The sequence below is a fragment of the Scyliorhinus torazame genome, chromosome 10 (assembly GCF_047496885.1).
Source record: "Scyliorhinus torazame isolate Kashiwa2021f chromosome 10, sScyTor2.1, whole genome shotgun sequence".
In the NCBI taxonomy this organism is placed as follows: Eukaryota; Metazoa; Chordata; class Chondrichthyes; order Carcharhiniformes; family Scyliorhinidae; genus Scyliorhinus; species Scyliorhinus torazame.
Genome location: NC_092716.1, coordinates 1820935 through 1848918, shown reverse-complemented (window position 1 = coordinate 1848918; position 27984 = coordinate 1820935). Strand labels below are relative to the sequence as shown.

General features: G+C 51.5%; 1 protein-coding gene and 1 long non-coding RNA gene across 3 annotated transcripts in view; one reads left to right on the top strand and one right to left on the bottom strand.

Moving 5' to 3' along the window:
• Positions 1–2468: 2468 nt before the first annotated feature.
• LOC140430302 (uncharacterized) overlaps positions 2469–27984 on the top strand; it is a 33836-nt gene continuing 8320 nt past the window's right edge. Inside the window, exon 1 of the long non-coding RNA XR_011949372.1 lies at positions 2469–2584. This is a non-coding gene — a long non-coding RNA (uncharacterized lncRNA). The remainder of the gene's footprint in view (positions 2585–27984) is intronic.
• The window catches only part of LOC140430300 (protein CBFA2T1-like), a 145340-nt gene continuing 119933 nt past the window's right edge, over positions 2578–27984 (bottom strand). For both annotated transcript variants that reach the window (XM_072517728.1, XM_072517729.1), the window contains exons 7-11: positions 24490–24581; positions 22554–22743; positions 10563–10753; positions 7911–8066; positions 2578–2973 (exon numbers count right to left, since the gene is read on the bottom strand). In XM_072517728.1, coding sequence (XP_072373829.1) covers positions 2656–2973; positions 7911–8066; positions 10563–10753; positions 22554–22743; positions 24490–24581 — 947 coding nt within the window. In that variant the 3' untranslated portion in view covers positions 2578–2655. The remainder of the gene's footprint in view (positions 2974–7910; positions 8067–10562; positions 10754–22553; positions 22744–24489; positions 24582–27984) is intronic.

Here is a 27984-nt window from a genome sequence, read left to right as displayed (position 1 = left end):
TCTAACCTCCATTGCGGGCGCTGATTACTATCTTTACTAACTGCAGGTCAACCCAGTGTGGAGCATGGTCTGAGATTGTAATCGCCGAGTACCCCGTGTCCACCACCCCTGCCAGCAGGGCCCTACCCAAAATGAAGAAATCGATCCGAGAATATACCTTATGTACGAGAGAGTAGAAGGAGAACTCCTTCACCCCTGGCTGCCCAAATCTCCATGGATCCACCTCCTCTATCTGCTCCATGAACCCTTCCAGTTCCTTTGCCATCGCTGGCACCCTGCCCGTTTTCGAGCATGACCGATCCAGGCTGGGATCAATAACTGTATTGAAGTCCCCTCCCATGACCAGCTTGTGCGGGTCCAGGTCCGGAATCTTCCCCAACATCCTCTTTATGAATTCCACGTCATCCCAATTTGGCACATATAGATTAACCAGCACTACCTTCATCCCCTCCAGCTTACCACTAACCATAATATATCGACCTCCCACATCCGAAACTATTCTGCCCACGCCAAATATCACCCGCTTATTAATCAAGATCACAACCCCTCTCGTCATTGTGTCCAGCCCCGAGTGAAAGATCTGACTGACCCTGCCTTTCCTCTATCTAACCTGGTCCGCTACTCTTAAGGTGCGTCTCCTGCAACATTACCACGTCCACCTTCAGTCCCCTCATGTGCGTGCACACACTGTGCCCTCTTAACCGGCCCATTTAACCCCGAACATTCCAACTGATCAGCCTAGTTGGGGGGCACAGTGCCCCCCCCCCCCGATCAGCCATCCCCTTGGGCCCACCTCCAGCCCATGCGCCGCGCCTCCTCCGGTCTGCCCCCCGGCAGCCCCCGTCACCGACCTCCTCTCTGTCCCTCAAGCGAAATCCCTCCCTTGTCAGCAGAACAACTACCCCCCCCCCCCTCACCCCCCTAGCAACACCACTCTGAAACCTAACCCATACAATAAACTAAATATATGCACCCACCCCCCCCCCCCCCCCCCCACTGCGCTTCCGTGAGCTAGCTCACCCAGCTAGCTTGGTGGCCCCTGCCCCTGGCACCAAATAGTCTCCCACCTATTGTTCCCTCACTCAACAAAGAACAAAGAAATGTACAGCACAGGAACAGGCCCTTCGGCCCTCCAAGCCCGTGCCGACCATACTGCCCGACTAAACTACAATCTTCTACACTTCCTGGGTCCGTATCCTTCTATTCCCATCCTATTCATATATTTGTCAAGATGCCCCTTAAATGTCCCTATCGTCCCTGCTTCCACTACCTCCTCCGGTAGTGAGTTCCAGGCACCCACTACCCTCTGCTTAAAAAACTTGCCTCGTACATCTACTCTAAACCTTGCCCCTCTCACCTTAAACCTATGCCCCCTAGTAATTGACCCCTCTACCCTGGGGAAAAGCCTCTGACTCCCCTCCCCTCCCCCCCGCTCATACAAACAAATTCCCTCATCTAACAATCACCCAGCTGACAGAAAAACACCGAAATCCAAACAAGCAGGTCTCCACCCCACAAAACTGCACATCAAAGTAAAAGGCATTGCCAACATTCACCAAAAAGAAAACCCGAAAACAAAAAACTTTTTCCCCCCTTAAACAAAACTCAAAAATAGAAGAGAAAAAACACAAACCAATATAAGCCAAAATGTTACATCAAAGTTCAAAAGTTCTCAGTTCACCACCAGTCCTTTTCTTTTCGCGAAGTCCAGCGCGTCTTCGGGCGACTCAAAATAATGATGCTGGTCCTCATATGTGACCCAGAGACGAGCCGGATACAGCAGTCCAAACTTCACCTGTTTCTTGAGAAAGATTGACATAACTTGGTTGAAGCCTGCCCTTTTCCTAGCCACCTCCACACTCAGGTCCTGGTACACCCGCAGGATACTGTTGTCCCACTTACAGCTCCGCGTTCGCTTGGCCCACTGAAGAACACATTCCTTGTCCAGGAACCTGTGGAATCTCACCACCATTGCCCTCGGAGGGTCCCCCGTTCGCGGCTTCCTCGCAAGTGCTCTGTATGCCCTGTCCACCTCCAAGGGTGGGGAGAATGTCCCCTCCCCCAGCAGCTTCTCAAACACACCGGCTACGTATGCCCCAGCGTCCACTCCCTCAGACCCCTCCGGGAGCCCGACAATTCTTCGGTTCTGCCGGCGGGACCTATTCTCTAGGTCCTCCACCTTCTCCAGGAGCCTTTTCTGCTGGTCCCGCAGTGTCCCCAACTCCAGCTCCACCGCAATTTGATGCTCCTCCTGCTTCTCAACCTTCTGGATCGCCCGATCCTGGGCGTCCAATCTGTGCTCCAAAGATACAACAAGATGTATATACAAGAACCTCACGCAATAAACAGAGTAAACATAAAATGCAAATGTGTGTAAAATTAAAAATGTGAATAACAATAGATTTTGAATCATGTTTCTGTTGTTGCTGGCCTGAGTTTCCGAAGGAACCCTCAGCCTCATGGCCATGACCCAGAGGAATATATCCCCACAACCTGTCATGCTGCAGAAGACAGAACGTTTGGTAAATAACCAAAAAATGAAGAAAAAAGCTGGTGGATTTCTTTGTCTCATCTTCCAGAAACGGTAAGGATCAACAAGGGACAAGAAGTGATTCAAAGTTGAAAAGAGTATTGCATTGCTGCGAAGGTTGCTGGTTAGTGGGAGGCAGGTTCAACAGGGATTGGGTTGGGGGGAGAGGCAGTGGGACATCCAGTGTCTATGGGGCTCTCAGGCCCACTGCTGCTGGCAATGGTATCCGGCTGGGCCTGTCTGCTGGACTTGCTGGGGGCAGTGTTCTGCCTGCTAGAGCTGGAGCTGGCAGCAGTGCTGCAAACTGGCTGGTCCAGGAAACGCTGCCCACAGACATGGTGGTGCTTCTCCCAGTCCTTGTGTTGGCAGAAGGAGCCACAATAACGTGCCGCGTTGCAGCCACTACACGTTTCACTTGCCTTCCGACCACAGTTCCAACAACTCTGAAAGACATAAGCTTCAACTGTCACCGGCACAGCTATCCACCATCAGTTTGAGCACAAGAACATTACTGTATTTACTTTAACAGCACGGGGTTAGATACAGAGTAAAGCTCCCTCTACACTGTCCCCATCAAACACTCCCAGGACAGGTACAGCACGGGGTTAGATACGGAGTAAAGCTCCCTCTACACTGTCCCCATCAAACACTCCCAGGACAGGTACAGCACGGGGTTAGATACAGAGTAAAGCTCCCTCGACACTGACCCCATGAAACTCTCCCAGGACAGGTACAGCAAGGGGTTAGACACAGAGTAAAGCTCCCTCTACACTGTCCCCATCAAACACTCCCAGGACAGATACAGCACGGGGTTCGATACAGAGTAAAGCTCCCTCTACACTGTCCCCATGAAACTCTCCCAGGACAGGTACAGCAAGGGGTTAGACACAGAGTAAAGCTCCCTCTACACTGTCCCCATCAAACACTCCCAGGACAGGTACAGCACGGGGTTAGATAAATAGTAAAGCTCCCCCTACACTGTCCCCATCAAACACTCCCAGGACGGGTACAGCACGGGGTTAGATACAGAGTAAAGCTCCCTGTACACTGTGTGTAGTCTGCACGTTCTCCCCGTGTCTGCGTGGGTTTCCTCCGGGTGCTCCGGTTTCCTCCCACAAGTCCCGAAAGACGAGCTGTTAGGTGGATTGGACATTCTGAATTCTCCCTCTGTGTACCCGAACATGCGCCAGAATGTGGCGACTAGGGGCTTTTAACAGTAACTTCATTGCAGTGTTAATGTAAGCCTACTTGTGACAAGAAAGATTCTCAACATCCTGGGGGTTACCATTGATCAGAAACTGAACTGGACTAGCCACATTCCCAGAGTGGAGGACTCAATTACTAGGGGTCACGAGTTCAAGGTGAGAGGGGAAAAGTTTAAGGGAGATGTGCGTGGAAAGTTCTTTACGCAGAGGGTGGTGGGTGCCTGGAACGCATTGCCAGCGGAGGTGGTAGAGGCGGGCACGATAGCGTCATTTAAGATGTATCTAGACAGATACATGAATGGGCAGGGAGCAGAGGGATACAGATCCTTAGAAAATAGGCAACAGTTTTAGATAGAGGATCTGGATCGGCGCAGGCTGGGAGGGCCGAAGGGCCTGTTCCTGTGCTGTAATTTTTCTTTGTTCTTTGTTCTCTTTGTAATACTGTGGCTACCAGAGTAGGTCAAAGGCTAGGAATCCTACAGCGAGTAACTCAGCTCCTGACCCCCCAAAGTCTGTCCGCCATCTACAAGGCACAAGTCAGGAGTGCGATGGAATACTCTCCACTTGCCTGGATGAGTGCAGCTCCAACAACACTCAAGAAGCTCAACACCATTTAGGATAAAGCAGGATCGCTCCCCTTCCACAAACATTCAAACCCTCCTCTGCCGATGAACAGCAGCAGCTGTGTGCACCATCTACAAGATGCACTGCAGCAACTCACCAAGGCTCCTTAGACAGCACCTTCCAAACCCACAACCTCTACCATCTCGAAGGACAAGAGCAGCAGATACCTGGGAACCCCATCACCTGGAGGTTCCCCTTCAAGTCACTCACCGCCCTGACTTGGAAATATATTGGCTGTTCCTTCACTGTCCCTGGGGCAACATCCTGGAACTCCCTCCCAAACAGCACAGTGGGTGTACCTATGCCTCAGGGACTGCAGCGATTCAAGAAGGCAGCTCACCCCCACCTTCTCAATGGGCAACTAGGGCTGGGCGATAAATGTGGGCCTAACCAACGACACCACATTCCGTTAATGAATTAAAAAAATAATTTCCAGCCATTGAACCTTATTGAGCCTTCAAGACACTGACAGAAGCACTGAGAAACATTCTGATTGTGATGTTGAGTAAAAAAATAAAAAGTTTATTGTTGTGGGGCAGTACATGGAAACACAAAAACTTAATTAATTGAAATATTTTCTATTTCTTACATGTCAGAAACACTGTAAAGAAGTAAATTAACTTAATGAGGGCAATACTCGTGGCAAGCAGCATTCTAATATCAAACCCCCCCCCCCACTCCCCCCACACACCCACTCCCCCCACACACCCACTCCCCCCCACACACCCACTACTCCCTACACACCCACTCCCCCCCACACCCACTCCCCCCTCACACCCCCTCCTCACACCCACTCCCCCCACACACCCACACCCCCCCTCACCCCCCACACACCCACTCCCCCCACACCCGCTCCCCCCTCACACCCCCTCCTCACACCCACACCCCCCCCACACACACCCACTCCCCCCTCACCACCCTTCACACCCCCCTCGCTCCCCCCCACACACCCACTCCCCCCTCACACCCCCTCCTCACACCCACACCCCCCCCACACACACCCACACCCCCCCCACACACACCCACTCCCCCCCACACACCCACTCCCCCCTCACACACCCACTCCCCCCCCACACACCCACTCCCCCCCCACACCCCCCACACACCCACTCCCCCCCCACACACCCACTCCCCCCCCTCACACCCACTCCCCCCCCTCACACCCACTCCCCCCCTCACACCCACTCCCCCCACACACCCACTCCCCCCCCTCACACCCACTCCCCCCCACACACCCCCCCCTCACTCCCCCCACACCCCCCCCTCACACCCACTCCCCCCACACACCCACTCCCCCCTACACACCCACTCCCCCCCACACACCCACCCCCCTACACACCCACTCCCCCCTACACACCCACTCCCCCCTACACACCCACTCCCCCCTACACACCCACTCCCCCCCACACACCCACTCCCCCCCCTCACACCCACTCCCCCCCCTCACACCCACTCCCCCCCTCACACCCACTCCCCCCCCTCACACCCACTCCCCCCCCTCACACCCACTCCCCCCCTCACACCCACTCCCCCCCTCACACCCACTCCCCCCCATACCCCCCCCACACACCCACACCCCCCCTCACCCCCCCACACACCCACACCCCCCACACCCCCCACACCCACTCCCCCCTCACACCAACTCCCCCCACACACACCCACTCCCCCCCTCACCACCCTTCACACCCCCCTCGCCCCCCCCACACACCCACTTCCCCCCACACACCCACTCCCCCCCCACACACCCACTCCCCCCCCACACACCCACTCCCCCCCCACACACCCACTCCCCCCCCACACACCCACTCCCCCCCCTCACACCCACTCCCCCCCCCTCACACCCACTCCCCCCCCTCACACCCACTCCCCCCCACACCCCCCCCACACACCCACACCCCCCCTCACCCCCCCACACACCCACACCCCCCCACACCCCCCACACCCACTCCCCCCTCACACACCCACTCCCCCCCTCACACCCACTCCCCCCCTCACACCCACTCCCCCCCCTCACACCCACTCCCCCCCCTCACACCCACTCCCCCCCTCACACCCACTCCCCCCCTCACACCCACTCCCCCCCTCACACCCACTCCCCCCCCTCACACCCACTCCCCCCCCCCACACCCACTCCCCCCCCTCACACCCACTCCCCCCCCTCACACCCACTCCCCCCCCTCACACCCACTCCCCCCCCTCACACCCACTCCCCCCCTCACACCCACTCCCCCCCCTCACCACACCCACTCCCCCCCTCACACCCACTCCCCCCCCTCACACCCACTCCCCCCCCTCACACCCACTCCCCCCCTCACACCCACTCCCCCCCCTCACACCCACTCCCCCCCCCTCACACCCACTCCCCCCCCCTCACACCCACTCCCCCCCTCACACCCACTCCCCCCCCTCACACCCACTCCCCCCCTCACACCCACTCACCCCCCTCACACCCACTCACCCCCCTCACACCCACTCCCCCCCTCACACCCACTCCCCCCCCTCACACCCACTCCCCCCCTCACACCCACTCCCCCCCCTCACACCCACTCCCCCCCCTCACACCCACTCCCCCCCCTCACACCCACTCCCCCCCCTCACACCCACTCCCCCCCCTCACACCCACTCCCCCCCCTCACACCCACTCCCCCCCCTCACACCCACTCCCCCCCCTCACACCCACTCCCCCCCCTCACACCCACTCCCCCCCCTCACACCCACTCCCCCCCCTCACACCCACTCCCCCCCCTCACACCCACTCCCCCCCTCACACCCACTCCCCCCCCCTCACACCCACTCCCCCCCCCTCACACCCACTCCCCCCCCTCACACCCACTCCCCCCCCCTCACACCCACTCCCCCCCCCTCACACCCACTCCCCCCCCTCACACCCACTCCCCCCCCTCACACCCACTCCCCCCCCTCACACCCACTCCCCCCCCTCACACCCACTCCCCCCCTCACACCCACTCCCCCCCTCACACCCACTCCCCCCCCCCTCACACCCACTCCCCCCCCCTCACACCCACTCCCCCCCCCTCACACCCACTCCCCCCCCTCACACCCACTCCCCCCCCTCACACCCACTCCCCCCCCTCACACCCACTCCCCCCCCCCCCCCCCCGCCCCCCCCAAGCAGCTTTGCGGCAATTTTCCAAATGACATATATCAGCCTGGCCTTGTGTGGAACCCTCTGCGGGGCCCCTGGTAGCTGGGGTTCCGTGGAACCCAGTTTGGGAAACCCTGCCTTATAATATGCTTGTCCACCTGATGGGATGAACTGGAACAGAGGATCAGGCCATTCAGCCCACTCAATACTATCATGGCTGATCCTTTCCTTCAACAGCTGCTTTATTCTGTACAAGAGTTCAAAAAACAATTCAACATTTAAGCTATTGTTGTCACAGTCACTCTCTCACACTGGGGGGCATTAATAAAGCCAATCGTCCATAGGTCTTCTGAGCGATTAATCACGCACTCTATGAGGACTCGACGTACTTGACCCTGGACCGGCCATAATCACAGAATAAGTTTCAAGGAGCAAAGCATCTTACCTCCGAGGAAGGAGCAGCCGAGGCCACCTGTCTGGCCCCACAGGCAGAGCGCTTCCTGTCAGATGAACATAGAGTGGACCTGGCAATGGTGGATACATCTGCAGGCCCGTCAGCCTCGTCCTCCCGACACCAGGAGGTGCTGTGGATACGGGAAGCCTTGAGAGAAAGGAAACACAGAAAAGCAAATAAATTGGCTGAATGTGTAGAAGAAAAATGTCAGTTCTCTCCATGTGACTGAACCCATGCTCTCTGCCATGATGCTACCGTTATCCTGGTTACCCTGGCCCCTCTGCCAGGATGTTCAGTGTCCCACCAGTCTGCTGCTGTCCCAATCTGAAAGCCACCCTGGTTCGCCCAACCCGAATTGCTGTAATATTCCATCGGATAAGTGCTGCTGGCCCCAGGATTAATTGAATGCCTCCTTTTCAGGTCATTTTTTCCAATTAAGGGGCAATTCAGCGTTACCAATCCAACTAGCCTGCAAATCTTTGGGTTGTGGGGGCGAAACCCACGCGAACACGGGAAGAATGTGCAAACTCCACACGGACAGAGACCCAGAGCCGGGATCGAACCTGGGACCTCGGTGCTGTGAGGTAGCAGTGCTAACCACTGTGCCACCATAGGTAACTGATGATATGAGGTATGAGCTGGCTATGATGGACTGGGAAACATTACTGAAAGGAAGGACAGCGGACAGGCAATTGCAGCATTCAAGGAACACATAGGTGAACTCCAAAAGTTGTTTATTCCTATTTGGCGCAAGGGTAGAAAGGGAACTGTGGCCAAACCATGGCTTACAGGGGAAATTAGAGATAGTATTAGATTCAAAGAGGCAGCATACAAATTATCAAGAAAAAGCAACAGACCTGAGGATTGGGAACAGTTAAAATTCAGCAGGCAGACCAAGGGATTGATTCAGAAGAGGAAAATACAATTTGAAAGTAAGCTGGTGGGGAACGTAACAACTGACTGTGAAAGTTTCTATTGGTATGTAAAGAGAAAGAGATTGATAAAAACTAATGTAGGCCCCTTACAGTCAGAAACGTGGAAATTCATAACGGGGAACAAAGAAATGGCCGAGGAACTCAATTCATACTTTGCTTCTGTCTTCACAAAGGGAGACTGAATGTTTCATTTGTAGTGATCTGTGTATGTGCATATACATAAGGGGTTAATGTGTAATCAGTATAATCAGATGATCACTAGAGGGCAGTACTAACAGGGGTATAAAAGCAAGCTCATTCTGTTCGCCGCTCTCTTTTGGGGGGGGGGTACTGTGACGGACAGGAGTGTAGATTAGCTCAGAGTGTTAGTGTAGCTAAATATAGTTACTGTATTTAGATCTTGTTAATCTTATCGCTAGTATTAATATTAAAGTAAGGAACTCACAAAATTATTGTTTTAGTTACTCAATAAGTCTTTTGTTATTACTGGACAACTTTCAGTCTTTCTCATCAAGATTCAGAAAACCTCATCAACAACTGTATTGAGTAACATATATTACATTCAGTAGTATAACATAACACACTATCAGAAGTGTAATAAAACACCATTGACTTCCCTCGGTGCGGTCACTAACCTATCCCTCGAGTCCCTGACCTGTGCAATCTCCCGGTAGGCCTCCCCATGCTCATACTCACCACCCCTCGCGCATCGCTGCGGTCTCACAGCCTTCCCGGAGGACACCAAGTCAAACTGCATTTGGAGCTGCTTCCCAGTTATAAGGAGCTCTGGGGTAGAATCCTCCGAGTCGTGACGATCTGTTTCCAGGATCATCCCCACCAAACGCTGCCTTCCGCCCTCACTGCCCTGTCTAAGTGCACTTTATATGAGATGAATAATAATAATCTTCATTGTGTCACAAGTAGGCTTACATTAACACTGCAATGAAGTTACTGTGAAAATCCCCTAGTCGCCACATTCTGGCGCCTGTTCGGGTACACAGAGGGAGAATTCAGAATGTCCAATTCACCTAACTGCACGTCTTTGGACTGTGGGAGGAAACCGGAGCACCCGGAGGAAACCCACGCAGACACGGGGAGGATGTGTGGTCATTCATTTAAAACTATTAAATGAATTGCTTGAACAAAAAATGCTAATGCAGGATGTCTGGCATCAGAATCGCTACAGTCCAGGAGGAGGCCATTCAGCCCATCAAGTCTGCACTGACACTTGGAATGAGTATTCTACCCATGTCCAGTCCCTCCTATCCCTGTAACACCATAACTTAACCTGCACATTCCTAGACACTAAGGGACAATTTTACCATGACCAATCCACCTAACCTGCACCTCTTTGGACTGTGGGAGGAAACTGGAGCACCCGGAGGAAACCCATGCACACACAGGGAGAACGTGCAGACTCCGCACAAACAGTGACCCAAGCCGGGAATAGAACCTGGGACCTTGGTACTGCGAGGCAGCAGTGCTAACCACTGTGCTACCGTGTCACCCTTTTCGGAAAGAGGTTATGCGGACTCAAAACGTTAACTCTGTTTCTCTCTCCACACACGCTGCCAGACTGGCTGAGCTTATCCAGCATTCTCTGTTTTTATTTCAGTTTCCAGCATTTGTAGTATTTTGCTTTTGAATGAATTGCTGAGCCGGTGGCCTCCGTATCTCCTCCAGCTGGAGATTGGAGCTGGGCCCTCACCTCGCTGGATTCCGCCTGTGTGTTGCTGGTGGATCGGGCATCCTCGGAAGTCTGCTGCTTCACCTCAGACAGTGCACGCTCCATCTTCACTCGTTCAACCGTGATCATTTCATTGGCCTTGCATTCCGCTTCCAATACTGATTTCTTTAGCTCCACCATTGCCTGTCTCTTCACCTCGTTCACTGCTGCTTCTGGAAGGGAAAGGGAAGAAATTAAGACATTTTTTGTAAGGGCCACGAAGAATCCAGCACGAGTTTAAGGATACAAAGTAACAACATTTATTTACAATAATATATATATATATATATATATATAAAACAGCAGCAGCAACTTCCCTTGCTGCACACTCCTTCCTGCTGGTTCCCAAACTGGCCAGCTTTATTTATCCTTGGAGATTACTAATGGTTTCTCCGCCCCCCCTCATTGGGTAAGTTCATACTCCCACAGGATTGTGGGATAGTCATTAGTCCCCAGCCAATGGTAAGTAGGCAGGTTATAACATCCCTCCCCCCCAAAGTCCAAGGAATCCACCGAAGACCCTGGCGAAGGAGGGCGTCGGACTCGTTTGGCCGCAGGCCGGACACCATTTGCGCGCGGCGCTGGATCAGGCGGCGTGTAACGAGACGGAGACCGGCGCTTCCGTGATGAACGGCGCAACGGTTGTACATCCACGGCCCGTGGACCCGAGGATTCCCCCTCTGATGCATCCTGTGTCTCCATCTCGGAGTCAGAGTCTGTTGCCTCCGTCATGTCAGCGTCTCTATCTCCATTCGGTTCTGTAACGACCTGCGCAGGCTTCGAGTGAGGCACCAGTGGAAGATTGTGAGGACTACCTTCCCTTGTCTGGTCTCTGCGGCTGTAGAAATGAGCTCCGGGGGCGGGGAATCTTTTGAGGGGATAGTCTTCTGGACCGAACGTGGTCTACATGTTTGCGCTGGAGACGACCCTGGGCTTGCACTTGGTAAGATATAGGGCCCGTTTGGCAAAAGATTACGCCAGGAACCCACTGGGCACCACCAGCAAAATTCCGAACGAACACTGGGTCACCGGGCGAAAACTGCCAAATCGGCCGATGCCGAGAAAATCCCTGTCCCTGCCGTTCTTGTGTGCGGCGTACCTTTGCGCCAATGTCCGGGAAAACCATACTAAGGCGGGTGCGAAGTCTCCAGCCCATTAGGAGTTCTGCGGGAGCTACCCCAGTCACCGCATGGGGGGGTGGTCCTGTACGTAATCAAAAAGCGAGTCAGTCTCGTGTCCATTGATCCGGAAGACTGCTTCTTTAGGCCTCGTTTGAATGTCTGCACTACGCGCTCTGCCAACCCATTTGAAGCCGGGTGGTAAAGGGCAGTGCGGATATGGCGTATGCTGTTCATCTTCGTGAACCTCGCAAACTCCTCACTCGTGAATGGAGTGCCGTTATCCGTGACCTGCATCTCGGGGAGACCATGCGTGCTAAAGGACAAACACATCTTTTCAATTGTTTCACAGGACGTTGTCCCCTGCATCTTATGCACCTATAGCCATTTAGACTGGGCGTCGATTAATAGAAGGAACATGGATCCTTGAAAAGGGCCTGCGAATTCTGCATGCAAGCGTGCCCAAGGCCGCCCTGGCCATTCCCAGTGATGTAGGGGCGCGGCCGGCGGAAGCTTCTGATGCTCCTGGCAAATGGTGCAGTTTTGGGCCACCTTCTCAATGTCGGTGTCGAGGCCTGGCCACCAGACATAACTCCGGGCCAACATTTTCATTTTGGTCACACCTAGATGCCCATTGTGCAAGTCTCTTAGTATCAGCGCCTGGCCTTTTTCCGGGACAATCACACGCGTCCCCCACAAGAGGATGCCGTCTTCCACGCTGAATTCTGACAGCTTGGAGGAAAATGCCCACAACTCGCCTGGGAGCTGTCTATGCTGCCCACCATACAGGACTATGTGCCGAACCTTTGACAGGACTGGCTCCGTCTGGATCCACTCACGGATCTGTGATGCCGTGACAGGCAAGGTGTCCATAAAATTTAGGGTTGCAACCACCTCACCGGTCGTGGGGGTCGACATGGGGCCGGTCGATAAAGGCAATCGGCTCAGTGCGTCGGCATTTGCTATCTGCGTTCCTGGTTTGTGCTCCAGAGAATACTCGTATGCAGCAAGCAACAAAGCCCAGCGCTGGATCCGTGCGGAAGCAATGGGCGGTATTGGCTTATCCTCTCTGAAAAGTCCCAGCAGAGGCTTATGATCAGTCAGGATAGTGAAATGGCGGCCATACACGTACTGGTGGAAGCGTTTCACCGCAAAAACCACTGCCCTCCTTCTTGATCTGCGCGTACTTTTTCTCCGCTGCAGTCAATGTGCGGGAGGCGAAAGCTATCGGTCGCTCGGCCCCGTTCTCCATCTTGTGGGACAGGACGGCCCCAATACCATACGGGGATGCATCACATGTGACGAGCAAAGGCTTTCCAGGATCATAGTGGGTTAGTAACCCAGACGACGACAATTGTTACTTTACCCGCCGGAAAGAGGTTTCTTGCGGCTGACCCCAAACCCAGGTGTGATTTTTCTTTAGCAGAAGGTGCAACGGGGCCAGCGTAGTTGCCAGATTGGGGAGGAACTTCCCGTAATAGTTTACGAGACCGAGAAAAGAACGAAGATGCGAAGTGTCAGTCGGGGCGGGGGCCTGTTGAATCGCGCGCACCTTCTCTGCGACGGGGTGCAAAACTTCGCGGTCCACCCGATAACCCAGGTAGACTACTTCCTTTGCCTGAAATACGCACTTTGTGCAACGTAAACAGACTCCAGCCTCTGAAAAGCGTATAACGACAGCCTCCAGATTTTCCAAATGCTCCTGCTCCGACGTCCCTGTAATCAAAACGTCATCTAAGTAGACAGCAACACGTGGTAAACCTCTCAAAATCCCCTCCATAACACGTTGAAAAATAGCACAGGCAGAGGATACTCCAAAGGGCAACCGTGTATATTCATACAGGCCCCGGTGTGTATTAATCGTTACATATGGTCGGGAGGCAGGGTCCAGCTCCAACTGCAGGTAGGCGTGACTCATATCTAATTTTGTGAACGAGAGTCCACCTGCAAGCTTCGCGTAGAGATCCTCTATGCGAGGCGATAGGCATTGACTCTATCGGTCAAGTCGGGAAGCCGTATTCACTGTAAGTTTATAGTCGCCACACAATCGAACTGTGGCATCTGGCTTCATTACAGGTACAATTGGTGTTGCCCAGTCAGCAAAACGGACGGGCCTGATAATACCCAAACTCTCCAAACGAGTGAGCTCCCCTTCTACCTTCTCGGGCAAGGCATAAGGCACCGGGCGCGCCCGGAAGTAGCGCGGCGCGGCTCCTGGTTAGACTTGGATACGGGCTACGGCCCCTTTTATTTTCCCCAAACCAGGCTGGAATACATCTGGGTATCGTCCTAGCACCTCAGTCAACCCTTCAGAAACTGTTTGGAGGATGTGCTGCCATTGCAACCGCAAATGGTGCAACCAGTCCCGACCCAACAGGCTGGGCCCATGGCCGCGCACCACGATAAGTGGGAAACGCCCCTCCTGGCAACAATAAACAACAGGGGTCATTGTAGTTCCTGCAATGTCCAGTGGTTCCCCCGTGTAGGTGGCCAACCTGGCCTGTGAGTCGGTTAATGTAAGGGTCTGTATACCCTGCTTGATGCGGTCGAATGGCCTCTGGGCGATCAAGGAGACCGCTGCGCCAGTGTCCAACTCCATCTCAAGTGGGTGACCATTGACCCGTACTGTCACCTTAATGGGGGCCACACGGGGAGCTGCCACACAATGCAGCTGCAGGTAGTCGTCCTCCGTCTCCACGTCCTCAGGAGTAGTCGCCGCAGGTTCATCCACATGGAAGGTACAGCCCCTGGGCTGGTCCCAGTTACGGCCACTGGGCTGGTCCCAGTTTTGGTCGGAACGACGGTGCCTCTGGCGCCCCCAGGATCGGCATCACTGAGATAAAGGACCCACAGGGACTGTTTCTGACTGAGATACAGGATCCACAGGGACTGCTCCTCACTGAGATACAGTATCCACAGGGACTGTTTGTCACTGAGATACAGGATCCACAGGGACTGTTTCTGACTGAGATACAGGATCCACAGGGACTGTTTCTCACTGAGATACAGGATCCACAGGGACTGTTTCTCACTGAGATACAGGATCCACAGGGACTGTTCCTCACTGAGATACAGGATCCACAGGGACTGTTCCTCACTGAGATACAGGATCCACAGGGACTGTTTCTCACTGAGATACAGGATCCACAGGGACTGTTTCTCACTGAGATACAGGATCCACAGGGACTGTTCCTCACTGAGATACAGGATCCACAGGGACTGTTTCTCACTGAGATACAGGATCCACAGGGACTGTTTCTCACTGAGATACAGGATCCACAGGGACTGTTCCTCACTGAGATACAGGATCCACAGGGACTGCTCCTCACTGAGATACAGGATCCACAGGGACTGTTTCTCACTGAGATACAGGATCCGCAGGGACTGTTTCTGACTGAGATATAGGATCCACAGGGACTGTTTCTGACTGAGATACAGGATCCACAGAGACTGTTTCTCACTGAGATACAGGATCCACAGGGACTGTTTCTGACTGAGATACAGGATCCACAGGGACTGTTTCTGACTGAGATACAGGATCCACAGGGACTGCTCCTCACTGAGATACAGGATCCACAGGGACTGTTTCTGACTGAGATACAGGATCCACAGGGACTGTTTCTGACTGAGATACAGGATCCACAGGGACTGCTCCTCACTGATATACAGGATCCACAGGGACTGTTTCTGACTGAGATACAGGATCCACAGGGACTGTTTCTGACTGAGATACAGGATCCACAGGGACTGTTTCTGACTGAGATACAGGATCCACAGGGACTGTTTCTCACTGAGATACGGGATCCACAGGGACTGTTTCTCATTGAGATACAGGATCCACAGGGACTGTTTCTGACTGAGATACAGGATCCACAGGGACTGTTTCTGACTGAGATACAGGATCCACAGGGACTGCTCCTCACTGAGATACAGGATCCACAGGGACTGTTTCTGACTGAGATACAGGATCCACAGGGACTGTTTCTGACTGAGATACAGGATCCACAGGGACTGCTCCTCACTGATATACAGGATCCACAGGGACTGTTTCTGACTGAGATACAGGATCCACAGGGACTGTTTCTGACTGAGATACAGGATCCACAGGGACTGTTTCTGACTGAGATACAGGATCCACAGGGACTGTTTCTCACTGAGATACGGGATCCACAGGGAATGTTTCTCATTGAGATACAGGATCCACAGGGACTGTTTCTGACTGAGATACAGGATCCACAGGGACTGTTTCTGACTGAGATACAGGATCCACAGGGACTGTTTCTCACTGAGATACAGGATCCACAGGGACTGTTTCTCACTGAGATACAGGATCCACAGGGACTGTTTCTGACTGAGATACAGGATCCACAGGGACTGTTTCTGACTGAGATACAGGATCCACAGGGACTGCTCCTCACTGAGATACAGGATCCACAGGGACTGTTTCTCACTGAGATACAGGATCCACAGGGACTGTTTCTAACTGAGATACAGGATCCACAGGGACTGTTTCTCACTGAGATACAGGATCCACAGGGACTGTTTCTGACTGAGATACAGGATCCACAGGGACTGTTGCTGACTGAGATACAGGATCCACAGAGACTGTTTCTCACTGAGATACAGGATCTACAAGGACTGTTTCTGACTGAGATACAGGATCCACAGGGAATGTTTCTGACTGAGATACAGGATCCAAAGGGACTGTTTCTGACTGAGATACAGGATCCACAGGGACTGTTTCTGACTGAGATACAGGATCCACAGGGACTGCTCCTCACTGAGATACAGGATCCACAGGGACTGTTTCTGACTGAGATACAGGATCCACAGGGACTGTTTCTCACTGAGATACAGGATCCACAGGTAAATCAGGAGGGCAAAAAGGGGACATGAAATTGCTTTGGCAAATAATGCAAGGGAGAATCCAAAGAGATTCTACAGATACATAAAGGGGAAAAGAGTAACTCGGGACAGAGTCGGGCCTCTTAAGGATCAACAAGGACATCTATGTGCAGAGCCACAAGAGTTGGGTGAGATCCTGAATGAATATTTCTCATCGGTATTCACGGTGGAGAAAGGCATGGATGTTAGGAAACTAAGGGAAATAAATAGTGATGTCTTGAGAAGTGTGCATATTACAGAGGAGGAGGTGCTGGAAGTCTTAAAGCGCATCAAGGTAGATAAATCCCCGGGACCTGATGAAATGTATCCCAGGATGTTGTGGGAGGCTAGGGAGGAAATTGCGGGTCCCCTAACCGAGATATTTGAATCATCGGCAGCCACAGGTGAGGTGCCTGAAGATTGGAGAGTGGCGAATGTTGTGCCCTTGTTTAAGAAGGGCAGCAGGGAAAAGCCAGGGAACTACAGACCGGTGAGCCTAACGTGTAGTAGGTAAGTTGCTAGAAGGTATTCTGAGAGACAGGATCTACAAGCATTTAGAGAGGCAAGGACTGATTCGGGGCAGTCAGCATGGCTTTGTGCGTGGAAAATCATGTCTCACAAATTTGATTGAGTTTTTTGAGGGAGTGACCAAGAAGGTAGATGAGGGCAGTGCAGTAGACGTTGTCTACATGGACTTTAGCAAAGCCTTTGACAAGGTACCGCATGGTAGGTTGTTGCAGAAGGTTAAAGCTCACGGGATCCAGGGTGAGGTTGCCAATTGGATTCAAAATTGGCTGGACGACAGAAGGCAGAGGGTGGTTGTAGAGGGTTGTTTTTCAAACTGGAGGCCTGTGACCAGTGGTGTGCCTCAGGGATCGGTGCTGGGTCCACTGTTATTTGTGATTTATATTAATGATTTGGATGAGAATTTAGGAGGCATGGTTAGTAAGTTTGCAGATGACACCAAGATTGGTGGCACAGTGGATAGTGAAGAAGGTTATCTAGGATTGCAACGGGATCTTGATCAATTAGGCCAGTGGGCCGACGAATGGCAGATGGAGTTTAATTTAGATAAATGTGAGGTGATGCATTTTGGCAGATCGAATCAGGCCAGGACCTACTCAGTTAATGGTATGGCGTTGGGGAGAGTTATAGAACAAAGAGATCTAGGAGTACAGGTTCATAGCTCCTTGAAGGTGGAGTCGCAGGTGGACAGGGTGGTGAAGAAGGCATTCGGCATGCTTGGTTTCATTGGTCAGAACATTGAATACAGGAGTTGGGACGTCTTGTTGAAGTTGTACAAGACATTGGTACGGCCACACTTGGAATACTGTGTGCAGTTCTGGTCACCCTATTATAGAAAGGATATTATTAAACTAGAAAGAGTGCAGAAAAGATTTACTAGGATGTTGCCGGGACTTGATGGTTTGAGTTATAAGGAGAGGCTGGATAGACTGGGACTTTTTTCCCTGGAGCGTAGGAGGCTTAGGGGTGATCTTATAGAGGTCTATAAAATAATGAGGGGCATAGATAAGGTAGATAGTCAACATCTTTTCCCAAAGGTAGGGGAGTCTAAAACTAGAGGGCATAGGTTTAAGGTGAGAGGGGAGAGATTCAGAAGGGCCCAGAGGGGCAATTTCTTCACTCAGAGGGTAGTGAGTGTCTGGAATGGGCTGCCAGAGGTAGTAGTAGAGGCGGGTACAATTGTGTCTTTTAAAAAGCATTTAGATAGTTACATGGGTAAGATGGGTATAGAGGGTTATGGGCCAAGTGCGGGCAACTGGGACTAGCTTAATGGTAAAAACTGGGCGGCATGGACTGGTTGGGCCGAAGGGCCTGTTTCCATGCTGTAAACTTCTATGATTCTATGATTCTAGGGACTGTTTCTGACTGAGATACAGGATCCACAGGGACTGTTTCTCACTGAGATACAGGATCCACAGGGACTGTTTCTGACTGAGATACAGGATCCACAGGGACTGTTCCTCACTGAGATACAGGATCCACAGGGACTGTTTCTGACTGAGATACAGGATCCACAGGGACTGTTTCTGACTGAGATACAGGATCCACAGGGACTGTTTCTGACTGAGATACAGGATCCACAGAGACTGCTACTCACTGAGATACAGGATCCACAGGGACTGTTTCTGACTGAGATACAGGATCCACAGGGACTGTTTCTCACTGAGATACAGGATCCACAGGGACTGTTTCTCACTGAGATACTGGATCCACAGGGACTGCTCCTCACTGAGATACAGGATCCACAGGGACTGTTTCTCACTGAGATACAGGATCCACAGAGACTGTTTCTCACTGAGATACAGGATCCACAGGGACTGTTTCTGACTGAGATACAGGATCCACAGGGACTGTTTCTGACTGAGATACAGGATCCACAGGGACTGTTTCCGACTGAGATACAGGATCCAAAGGGACTGTTTCTGACTGAGATACAGGATCCACAGAGACTGCTCCTCACTGAGATACTGGCTCCACAGGGACTGCTCCTCACTGAGATACAGGATCCACAGGGCCTGTTTCTGACTGAGATACAGGATCCACAGGGACTGTTTCTGACTGAGATACAGGATCCACAGGGACTGTTTCTGACTGAGATACAGGATCCACAGGGACTGTTTCTGACTGAGATACAGGATCCACAGGGACTGTTTCTGACTGAGATACAGGATCCACAGGGACTGCTCCTCACTGAGATACAGGATCCACAGGGACTGTTTCTGACTGAGATACAGGATCCACAGGGACTGTTTCTGACTGAGATACTGGATCCACAGGGACTGCTCCTCAGTGATATACAGGATCCACAGGGACTGTTTCTGACTGAGATACAGGATCCACAGGGACTGTTTCTGACTGAGATACAGGATCCACAGGGACTGTTTCTGACTGAGATACAGGATCCACAGGGACTGTTTCTCACTGAGATACGGGATCCACAGGGACTGTTTCTCATTGAGTTACAGGATCCACAGGGACTGTTTCTGACTGAGATACAGGATCCACAGGGACTGTTTCTGACTGAGATACAGGATCCACAGGGACTGCTCCTCACTGATATACAGGATCCACAGGGACTGTTTCTGACTGAGATACAGGATCCACAGGGACTGTTTCTGACTGAGATACAGGATCTACAGGGACTGCTCCTCACTGAGATACAGGATCCACAGGGACTGCTCCTCACTGAGATACAGGATCCACAGGGATTGTTTCTGACTGAGATACAGGATCCACAGGGACTGTTTCTCACTGAGATACAGGATCCACAGGGACTGTTTCTCACTGAGATACAGGATCCACAGGGACTGTTTCTGACTGAGATACAGGATCCACAGGGACTGCTCCTCACTGAGATACAGGATCCACAGGGACTGTTTCTGACTGAGATACAGGATCTACAGGGACTGCTCCTCACTGAGATACAGGATCCACAGGGACTGCTCCTCACTGAGATACAGGATCCACAGGGACTGTTTCTGACTGAGATACAGGATCCACAGGGACTGTTTCTGACTGAGATACAGGATCCACAGGGACTGTTTCTGACTGAGATACAGGATCCACAGGGACTGTTTCTCACTGAGATACAGGATCCACAGGGACTGTTTCTGACTGAGATACAGGATCCACAGGGACTGTTTCTGACTGAGATACAGGATCCACAGGGACTGCTCCTCACTGAGATACAGGATCCACAGGGAATGCTCCTCACTGAGATACAGGATCCACAGGGAATGCTCCTCACTGAGATACAGGATCCACAGGGACTGTTTCTGACTGAGATACAGGATCCACAGGGACTGTTTCTGACTGAGATACAGGATCCACAGGGACTGTTTCTCACTGAGATACAGGATCCACACGGACTGTTTCTGACTGAGATACAGGATCCACAGGGACTGTTTCTGACTGAGATACAGGATCCACAGGGAGTGTTTCCGACTGAGATTCAGGATCCACAGGGACTGTTTCTGACTGAGATACAGGATCCACAGGGACTGTTTCTCACTGAGATACAGGATCCACAGGGACTGTTTCTGACTGAGATACAGGATCCACAGGGACTGTTTCTGACTGAGATACAGGATCCACAGGGACTGTTTCTCACTGAGATACAGGATCCACAGGGAATGCTCCTCACTGAGATACAGGATCCACAGGGAATGCTCCTCACTGAGATACAGGATCCACAGGGACTGTTTCTCACTGAGATACAGGATCCACAGGGACTGTTTCTCACTGAGATACAGGATCCACAGGGACTGTTTCTGACTGAGATACAGGATCCACAGGGACTGTTTCTGACTGAGATACAGGATCCACAGGGACTGCTCCTCACTGAGATACAGGATCCACAGGGAATGCTCCTCACTGAGATACAGGATCCACAGGGAATGCTCCTCACTGAGATACAGGATCCACAGGGACTGTTTCTGACTGAGATACAGGATCCACAGGGACTGTTTCTGACTGAGATACAGGATCCACAGGGACTGTTTCTCACTGAGATACAGGATCCACACGGACTGTTTCTGACTGAGATACAGGATCCACAGGGACTGTTTCTGACTGAGATACAGGATCCACAGGGAGTGTTTCTGACTGAGATTCAGGATCCACAGGGACTGTTTCTGACTGAGATACAGGATCCACAGGGACTGTTTCTCACTGAGATACAGGATCCACAGGGACTGTTTCTGACTGAGATACAGGATCCACAGGGACTGTTTCTGACTGAGATACAGGATCCACAGGGACTGTTTCTCACTGAGATACAGGATCCACAGGGAATGCTCCTCACTGAGATACAGGATCCACAGGGAATGCTCCTCACTGAGATACAGGATCCACAGGGAATGCACCTCACTGAGATACAGGATCCACAGGGACTGCTCCTCATTGGGGTTTATGTATCTTTGCTGACTGCTGCATGGAGGAATAGTTGGTGAACGGAGGGAGGGGAAGAGTGAAGATTGTGATGGAATAATACCCTGAATGGAGTGATAATGATTGAGAGAGTGTTTAAATACACATTTCCTTCTTCCTTGTAGAACACAAAATGAAGAAATAAATATTGGAGCTGGAACTCCGTTAGATATTCTGTATCATTAGAAGGTTCCTGATATTACTTCATAAAATAAGGAGCAAAGGGGAAATTCCTGTTGCGATGCCATTGTGACAGAAATTCACCCCTTGGTCACAACCAATATCTCTTCCAGGACATTATTGGACAGAGAACATGCAGTGCAGAAGGATGCCATTCGGCCCATCGAGTGCACACCGACCCACTTCAGCCCTCACTTCCCCTTAACCCAATAACCCCTCCTAACTGACACTAAGGGCAATTTAGCATAGCTATTCCACCTAACCTGCACATCTTCGGACTGTGGGAGGCAGCCAGAGCACCCGGAGGAAACCCACGCACACACGGAGAGAACGTGCAGACTCTGCACAGACAGTGATCCAGCTGGGAATCGAACCTGGGACCCTGGCGCTGTGAAGCCACAGTGCTAACCACTTGTGCTACCGTGCTGCCCTTACCAGGGACAGATTCCTGCCACATAGCGCAGGACAGATTGGCACAATCTGGGGCAGCACGGTAGCACAGTGGTTAGCACTATGTCTTCACAGCGCCAGGATCCCAGGTTCGATTCCCGGCTTGGGTGACTGTCTGTGCGGAGTCTGCACGTTCTCCCCGTGTGTGCGTGGGTTTCCTCCGGGTGCTCCGGTTTCCTCCCACAGTCCAAAGACATGCAGGTTAGGTGGATTGGTCATGATAAATTGCCCTTAATGACCAAAAAAAAGGTTATATGGGGTTACTGGGTTACGGGGATAGGCTGGAAGTGAGGGCTTAAGTGGGTCGGTGCAGACTCGATGGGCCGAATGGCCTCCTTCTGCACTCTATGTTCTATGTTCTATGTAATGAAGAATGGAAATTCTGTACCTAGTTGGGGATGGTCTGGGCTGGCAGATTTCTGACTCTGCATTGAATTGACACCTTTCCTCATATTATCAGTGTCACTATCGCGAAGGACCCAATGGTGAAGTTGCTCCCGGTCAGCTTCCTGGCATCGGCGCAGCACGGTCAGCGATTGGCGGGTCTTCTCCACCATATCCATGATACAGTTCAGGAGCTGAGAGTAAAAGACAGAAATCAGCCCAGTGAAGTGAAAGAGAGGCTGAACTGCAGCAAGATTCAAGTGGAACAGAATATTCAGCACTTTTGTACCCTCAGAATGTCAGGAAACATGAAGCAATTATCAGAAGTGCACACCGGTCCCCAGTCAACTTTGACCACAAACACCAATCGGACTAATCAGGCAATTTTGTTTTTTCTTTTGGGATGGGATGTGGGGATCACTGGCAAGACTACCATTTGTCGTACATCATTAATTACCCCTTGATTCCCATTTCAGAGGACAGTTAAGAATCCCAGAATACTTAAGGAAGTGGTCCTGGAAATAGTAGGTTCATTGGTGGTCATTTTACAAAATCTTTTCGACTCTGGAATAGTTTCTACAGATTGGATGGTAATGAATGTAACCCTGGCAACACTGTAACCCTGGCAACACTGCGAGGGTGGTGACCGCAGTGGAGAGCCTGCTGCATGACGTCGGCAGCATGAGTGAAGGTGTCCAAGGCGTGGTTTAGTCAGTGACGGGCATGGCCTCGGGCTTCGGCAGAATGTCCAACTCGCTGGGGGATGTGGTCCAGTACTAGGCCGACCTTGATGGTGCCACGTGCGGTCGCCCCCCCCCCCCAGCCAAAGGTCCCCACATCCCACCGAGCACTGGGCAGCAAGCCCAGCTCACCCGGGCTCTTTGCCTGTGAGAAAATGTGGCCACTCACCTCCTTGGCTCCCACACAAGCCCCTCCGCCAGGCTGACGCAAGGTGTACTAATCGGCACCAACGTGACCACTGGCTGGTGACGCCGATGAATCACGGGAGGCCGTTGGATATGGGATGGCTCCCGTTAATTATATGGAAATAGGGCTTCAGTGGCGATAATTGGTTTCTTGTCACGCTTCGGTGGGACCCCGAGTTCGCCTATGGCAGCAGGCCAGTTGCAACGTAACTGGCGCCCGACGCGATTCTCATTTTTGGCCTCTCCCGCTATTCATTGACCTAACTTCACTTGAGCGAGAGCGTAACGAGGCCGGAGAATCATGCCGCTTATCTGAGGAAGGATGTTCTTGCTATGGAGGGAGTGCAGACAAGGTTTCCCAGGCTGATTCCTGGGATGGCGGGACTGTCATATGAGGAGACACTAAGTCGGTTAGGATTATATTGATTTGAGTTTAGAAGAGTGAAATGGGTTCTCATAGAAACTTACTTAATTCTAACAGGATTAGACAGGGTAGATTCAGAAAGAATGGTGTCCCCAGACGATCGACATGAAAACCGTGTTCTCCAACACGTTATGTACCCCCGACTCAGCCTCACAACAGCCAGAGGCACAACAGCAGGCAAAGTGGAGAAGGCTGCACCCTCCACTCCTCATGACAGAGGGTCTGGAGGACCTGGGTGGGGGGAGGTTGTGTGTTACCATCCCCACACGACCCACAGGGGATCGCTGAAGGGCGGGGCCCAACAATGGGCTCGCTATTGCCCCGAGATAAAAATGGCTCAAGAGGGAGCCGGGGTGGTTCGGGCTGGGACTCGGAGTGTTGTTTAGTTGTTGTATTTCCTAACTCCGAGTAGGAAATAAACTACTTTTGACTGACCATTTCGGGACTCCTCATGGATTGCAATAGATGAGATGGAAAATAAATGCAGTTAAAAATATTGAATATTCAGCCGTTTCAGCTCATTTTAGAGCAATCCCACCACAAGCCTACATCATCATCTTAAACCTGCACAGCAAATTCCCCACACCTACATTGTTCAGGTGCTTCCACTCCTCTGTCCACTCCCTGTCTGTCAAGCGATGATCAATTACTTCTTCCTGTCGGGATCTATGTGTTCCTGGAGCTGAAAACAAAACAAACATCAGTACAGGTCGGAAATTATAGCCCATCCTGTAAAATGCAGATCAAGTTCAAATCTGGTAACTAAACACTGGACACCGCAGCCTGGGTAACTCCAGCCCTCCGGTCGGAACCCACACTCAGCGTGGGACCCCAGTGTGAGCACTTTACAAAACTGAAGCATCACAGATGTCAGTCTTCAGCCAATACGATTCACTCCGCGTGATATCAAGAAGCGGCTGAAGACACTGGATACTGCAAAGGCTCTGGGCCCTGACAAGATCCCGGCAATAGTACTGATGAGCTGTGCTCCAGAACTTGCCGCACCCCTAGCCAAGCTGTTCCAGTACAGCTACAACACTGGCATCTACCCGGCAATGTGGAAAATTGCCCGGGTACGTCCTGTACACAAGAAATGGGCCAAATCCAACCCAGCCAATTACCGCCCGATCAGTCTACTCTCAAATCGTCAGTAATGTGACGGAAGGTGTAATCAACAGTGCTATCAAATGGCACTTACTCGGCAATAACCTGCTCACGGACGCTCAGTTTGGGTACCGCCAGAGTCACTCAGCTCCTGACCTCATTACAGCCTTGGTTCAAACATGGACTAAAGAGCTGAATGCCAGAGGTGAGGTGAGAGTGACTGCCCTCGACATCAAGGCAGCATTTGACCGAGTGTGGCATCAAGGCGCCCGAGCTAAACTGGAGCCAATGGGAATCAGGGGGAAAACTCTCCGCTGGTTGGGGTCATACCCGGCACAAAGGAAGATGGTTGTGGTTGTTGGAGGTCAATTATCTCAGATCCAGTACATCACCGCAAGTTATTACGACCCCTGTCCAGACCCCAACAGTGACGGGGATACAGGACAGAAACCCCAATGTTTTACTTTAATTTTGTAAGACTGTGAGGAAAGGATACCTCACTCCGGGTGTGATTTCACCCAAAATAGGAATCTGGTAAATTAAAACCAACTGTATTAATAATAATAATAATAAACACTTATTGTCACAAGTAGGCTTCAATGAAGTTACTGTGAAAAGCCCCTAGTCGCCACATTCCGACACCTGTTCGGGGAGGCTGGTACGGGAATTGAACCCGCGCTGCTGGCCTTCTTCTGCATTACAAGCCAGCTGTTTAGCCCACTGTGCTAAACCAACCCCAGTATTACTAACACAGTATTAGACTATATTTAATATTACACCAGAAAATAGATTATGATTACCCCTTAACCAATGCTAATCAATACAGTGACACTGTAATCCTTAACTGCAATCTTTATTCCAACTCAAACAACAAAAACAAATCTCAGCTCTCCATCCACTGTTAAATACAGTTAGAATCCAGGAATACCTGCTTTACAGGGATGTTCTCGGAGACTGTTTTGAAGAAAAGAGCTGAATCCTGTCAGAACCATGCAGAAACCCTGGCTGCATTTCTTCACAAGATGTTTCTCAACGTGTTTCAGCTCACCTTCTAATCAGACATGTCTGAACTGCTTGGAAAGAAACTCCTAATCTGTCCACAGACATCTTGTACTGAACTGCAGTGAGAGGAAAATGCTTGGCTTCTGCTCACAGCTCCATTTAAATCTTAACCAAATTGCTTTTCTGCAGAATGCCTGTTACCGTAACTCCTCCCAGTAATTACAAAGCGTCATCTGGACTCGAAACGTTAGCTCTTTTCTCTCCCTACAGATGCTGCTAGACCTGCTGAGATTTTCCAGCATTTTCTCTTTTGGTTTCAGATTCTAGCATCTGCAGTAATTTGCTTTCATTTAATTACATTAACGTATAAAGCTTTAATCTAATTAACTCCACAGGGAACCCCCCTTAATCCAAACAAAACTGCATTAGCCCAAGCTTTTTACAATGCCTTAATTGCACCCCTGGTTCACAAAACCTTTTGAACCAGGTTTCTTGTTACAAACACCACTAACTAAGGATTTTAACCAGTAATGCACTAAATACCTATAATACAGTATCATTCATCACAAAGTGTTCCTCAGTGTAGTGCCCAATGCCCAACCATTCTCAGCTGCTTTATCAATGACCTTCCCTGCACCATAAGGTCAGGAATGGGGATGTTTGCTGATGATTACATGATGTTCAGCACGATTTGTGACTCCTCAGATACTAAAACAGTCCATGTCCAAATGCAGCAAGAGCCGGACAATATCCAGGCTTGGGTTCATAAATGGCAGGTAACATTCAGGCCAGGCAATGACCATGTCCAACAAGAGAGATTCCCACCATCTCTTCTTGACATTCAGTGGCATTGCTATCATTGAATTCCCCACTATCAATATCCTGGGGGTTACCATTGACTAGAAACTGGACTAGCCATATAAATACTGCGACTATGAGAGCAGGTCAGGGCTGGGAATTCTGCAGCGAGTAACTCACCTCCTGACTCCCAAAAGCCTGTCCACCTTTTAGAAGACACAAGTCAGGAGTGTGATGGAATACTCCCCACTTGCCTGGGTGAGTGCAACTCCAACAACACTCCAACAGCACTCAAGAAACTCAACAACATCCAGGACAAAGCAGCCACCTAGTTGGCACCCTATCCACTTCCTTCAACATCCACTTCCTCCACCAATGCAGCAGTGTGTACCAGCTGCAAGAAGCACTACAGCAACTCGCTACACTTCCTTCGACAGCACCTTCCAAACTCACAATCTCTGCCATCTAGAAGGAGAAGGGCAGCAGACACACGAACCCCACCACCTGGAGGTTCCCCTCCAGACACTCACCACCCTGACTGGGAAATATATCGGCCGTTCCTTCACTGTCGGTGGGGCGAAATCCTGGAACTCTCTCCCTAACAGCACTGTGGGTGTACTTACACCACATGGACTTCAGCGGTTCAAGAAGGCAGCTCACCACCACCTTCTCAATGGCAATTAGGGATGGGCAATAAATGCTGATCTAGTCAGCGATGCCCACAATCCATGAAAGAACTTTCAAGAATTGGCGAGTGGCACAGCTGTTTGAATGTGCAGCCAAATTGTAACGTGAAGGGGATTGAAGCTCAACTCAATGTCAAATAAGATGTCAATGTGTTGTGAATATCCAGTCCATGATTCATGTTAATATTTTAGAGGTGATGCTTACTTCTGGGAAGACTATTGTTGTAAAGGTAAGATAATTAAAATGTCAGGCTTTTGAGATTGCCAAAAGATCTCAAGAAATGGTAGGTTAAAAAGGTCAGAATTTGAAGAAATGGAGCTATAAAGCAGCAGATGGGCTGACTTCGCTGGAGACATTAAGACATGAGGAGGGGATCTCCACGCTGCCCACGACCCCCCTGGTGTTTTGCAAGGCAGGGGAGGTGGTCCTGGATTGGCTGGTGACAGGATCCTCTGATCCTGTCACTGTCAGAGGAACTTGCCATTCTATCCACC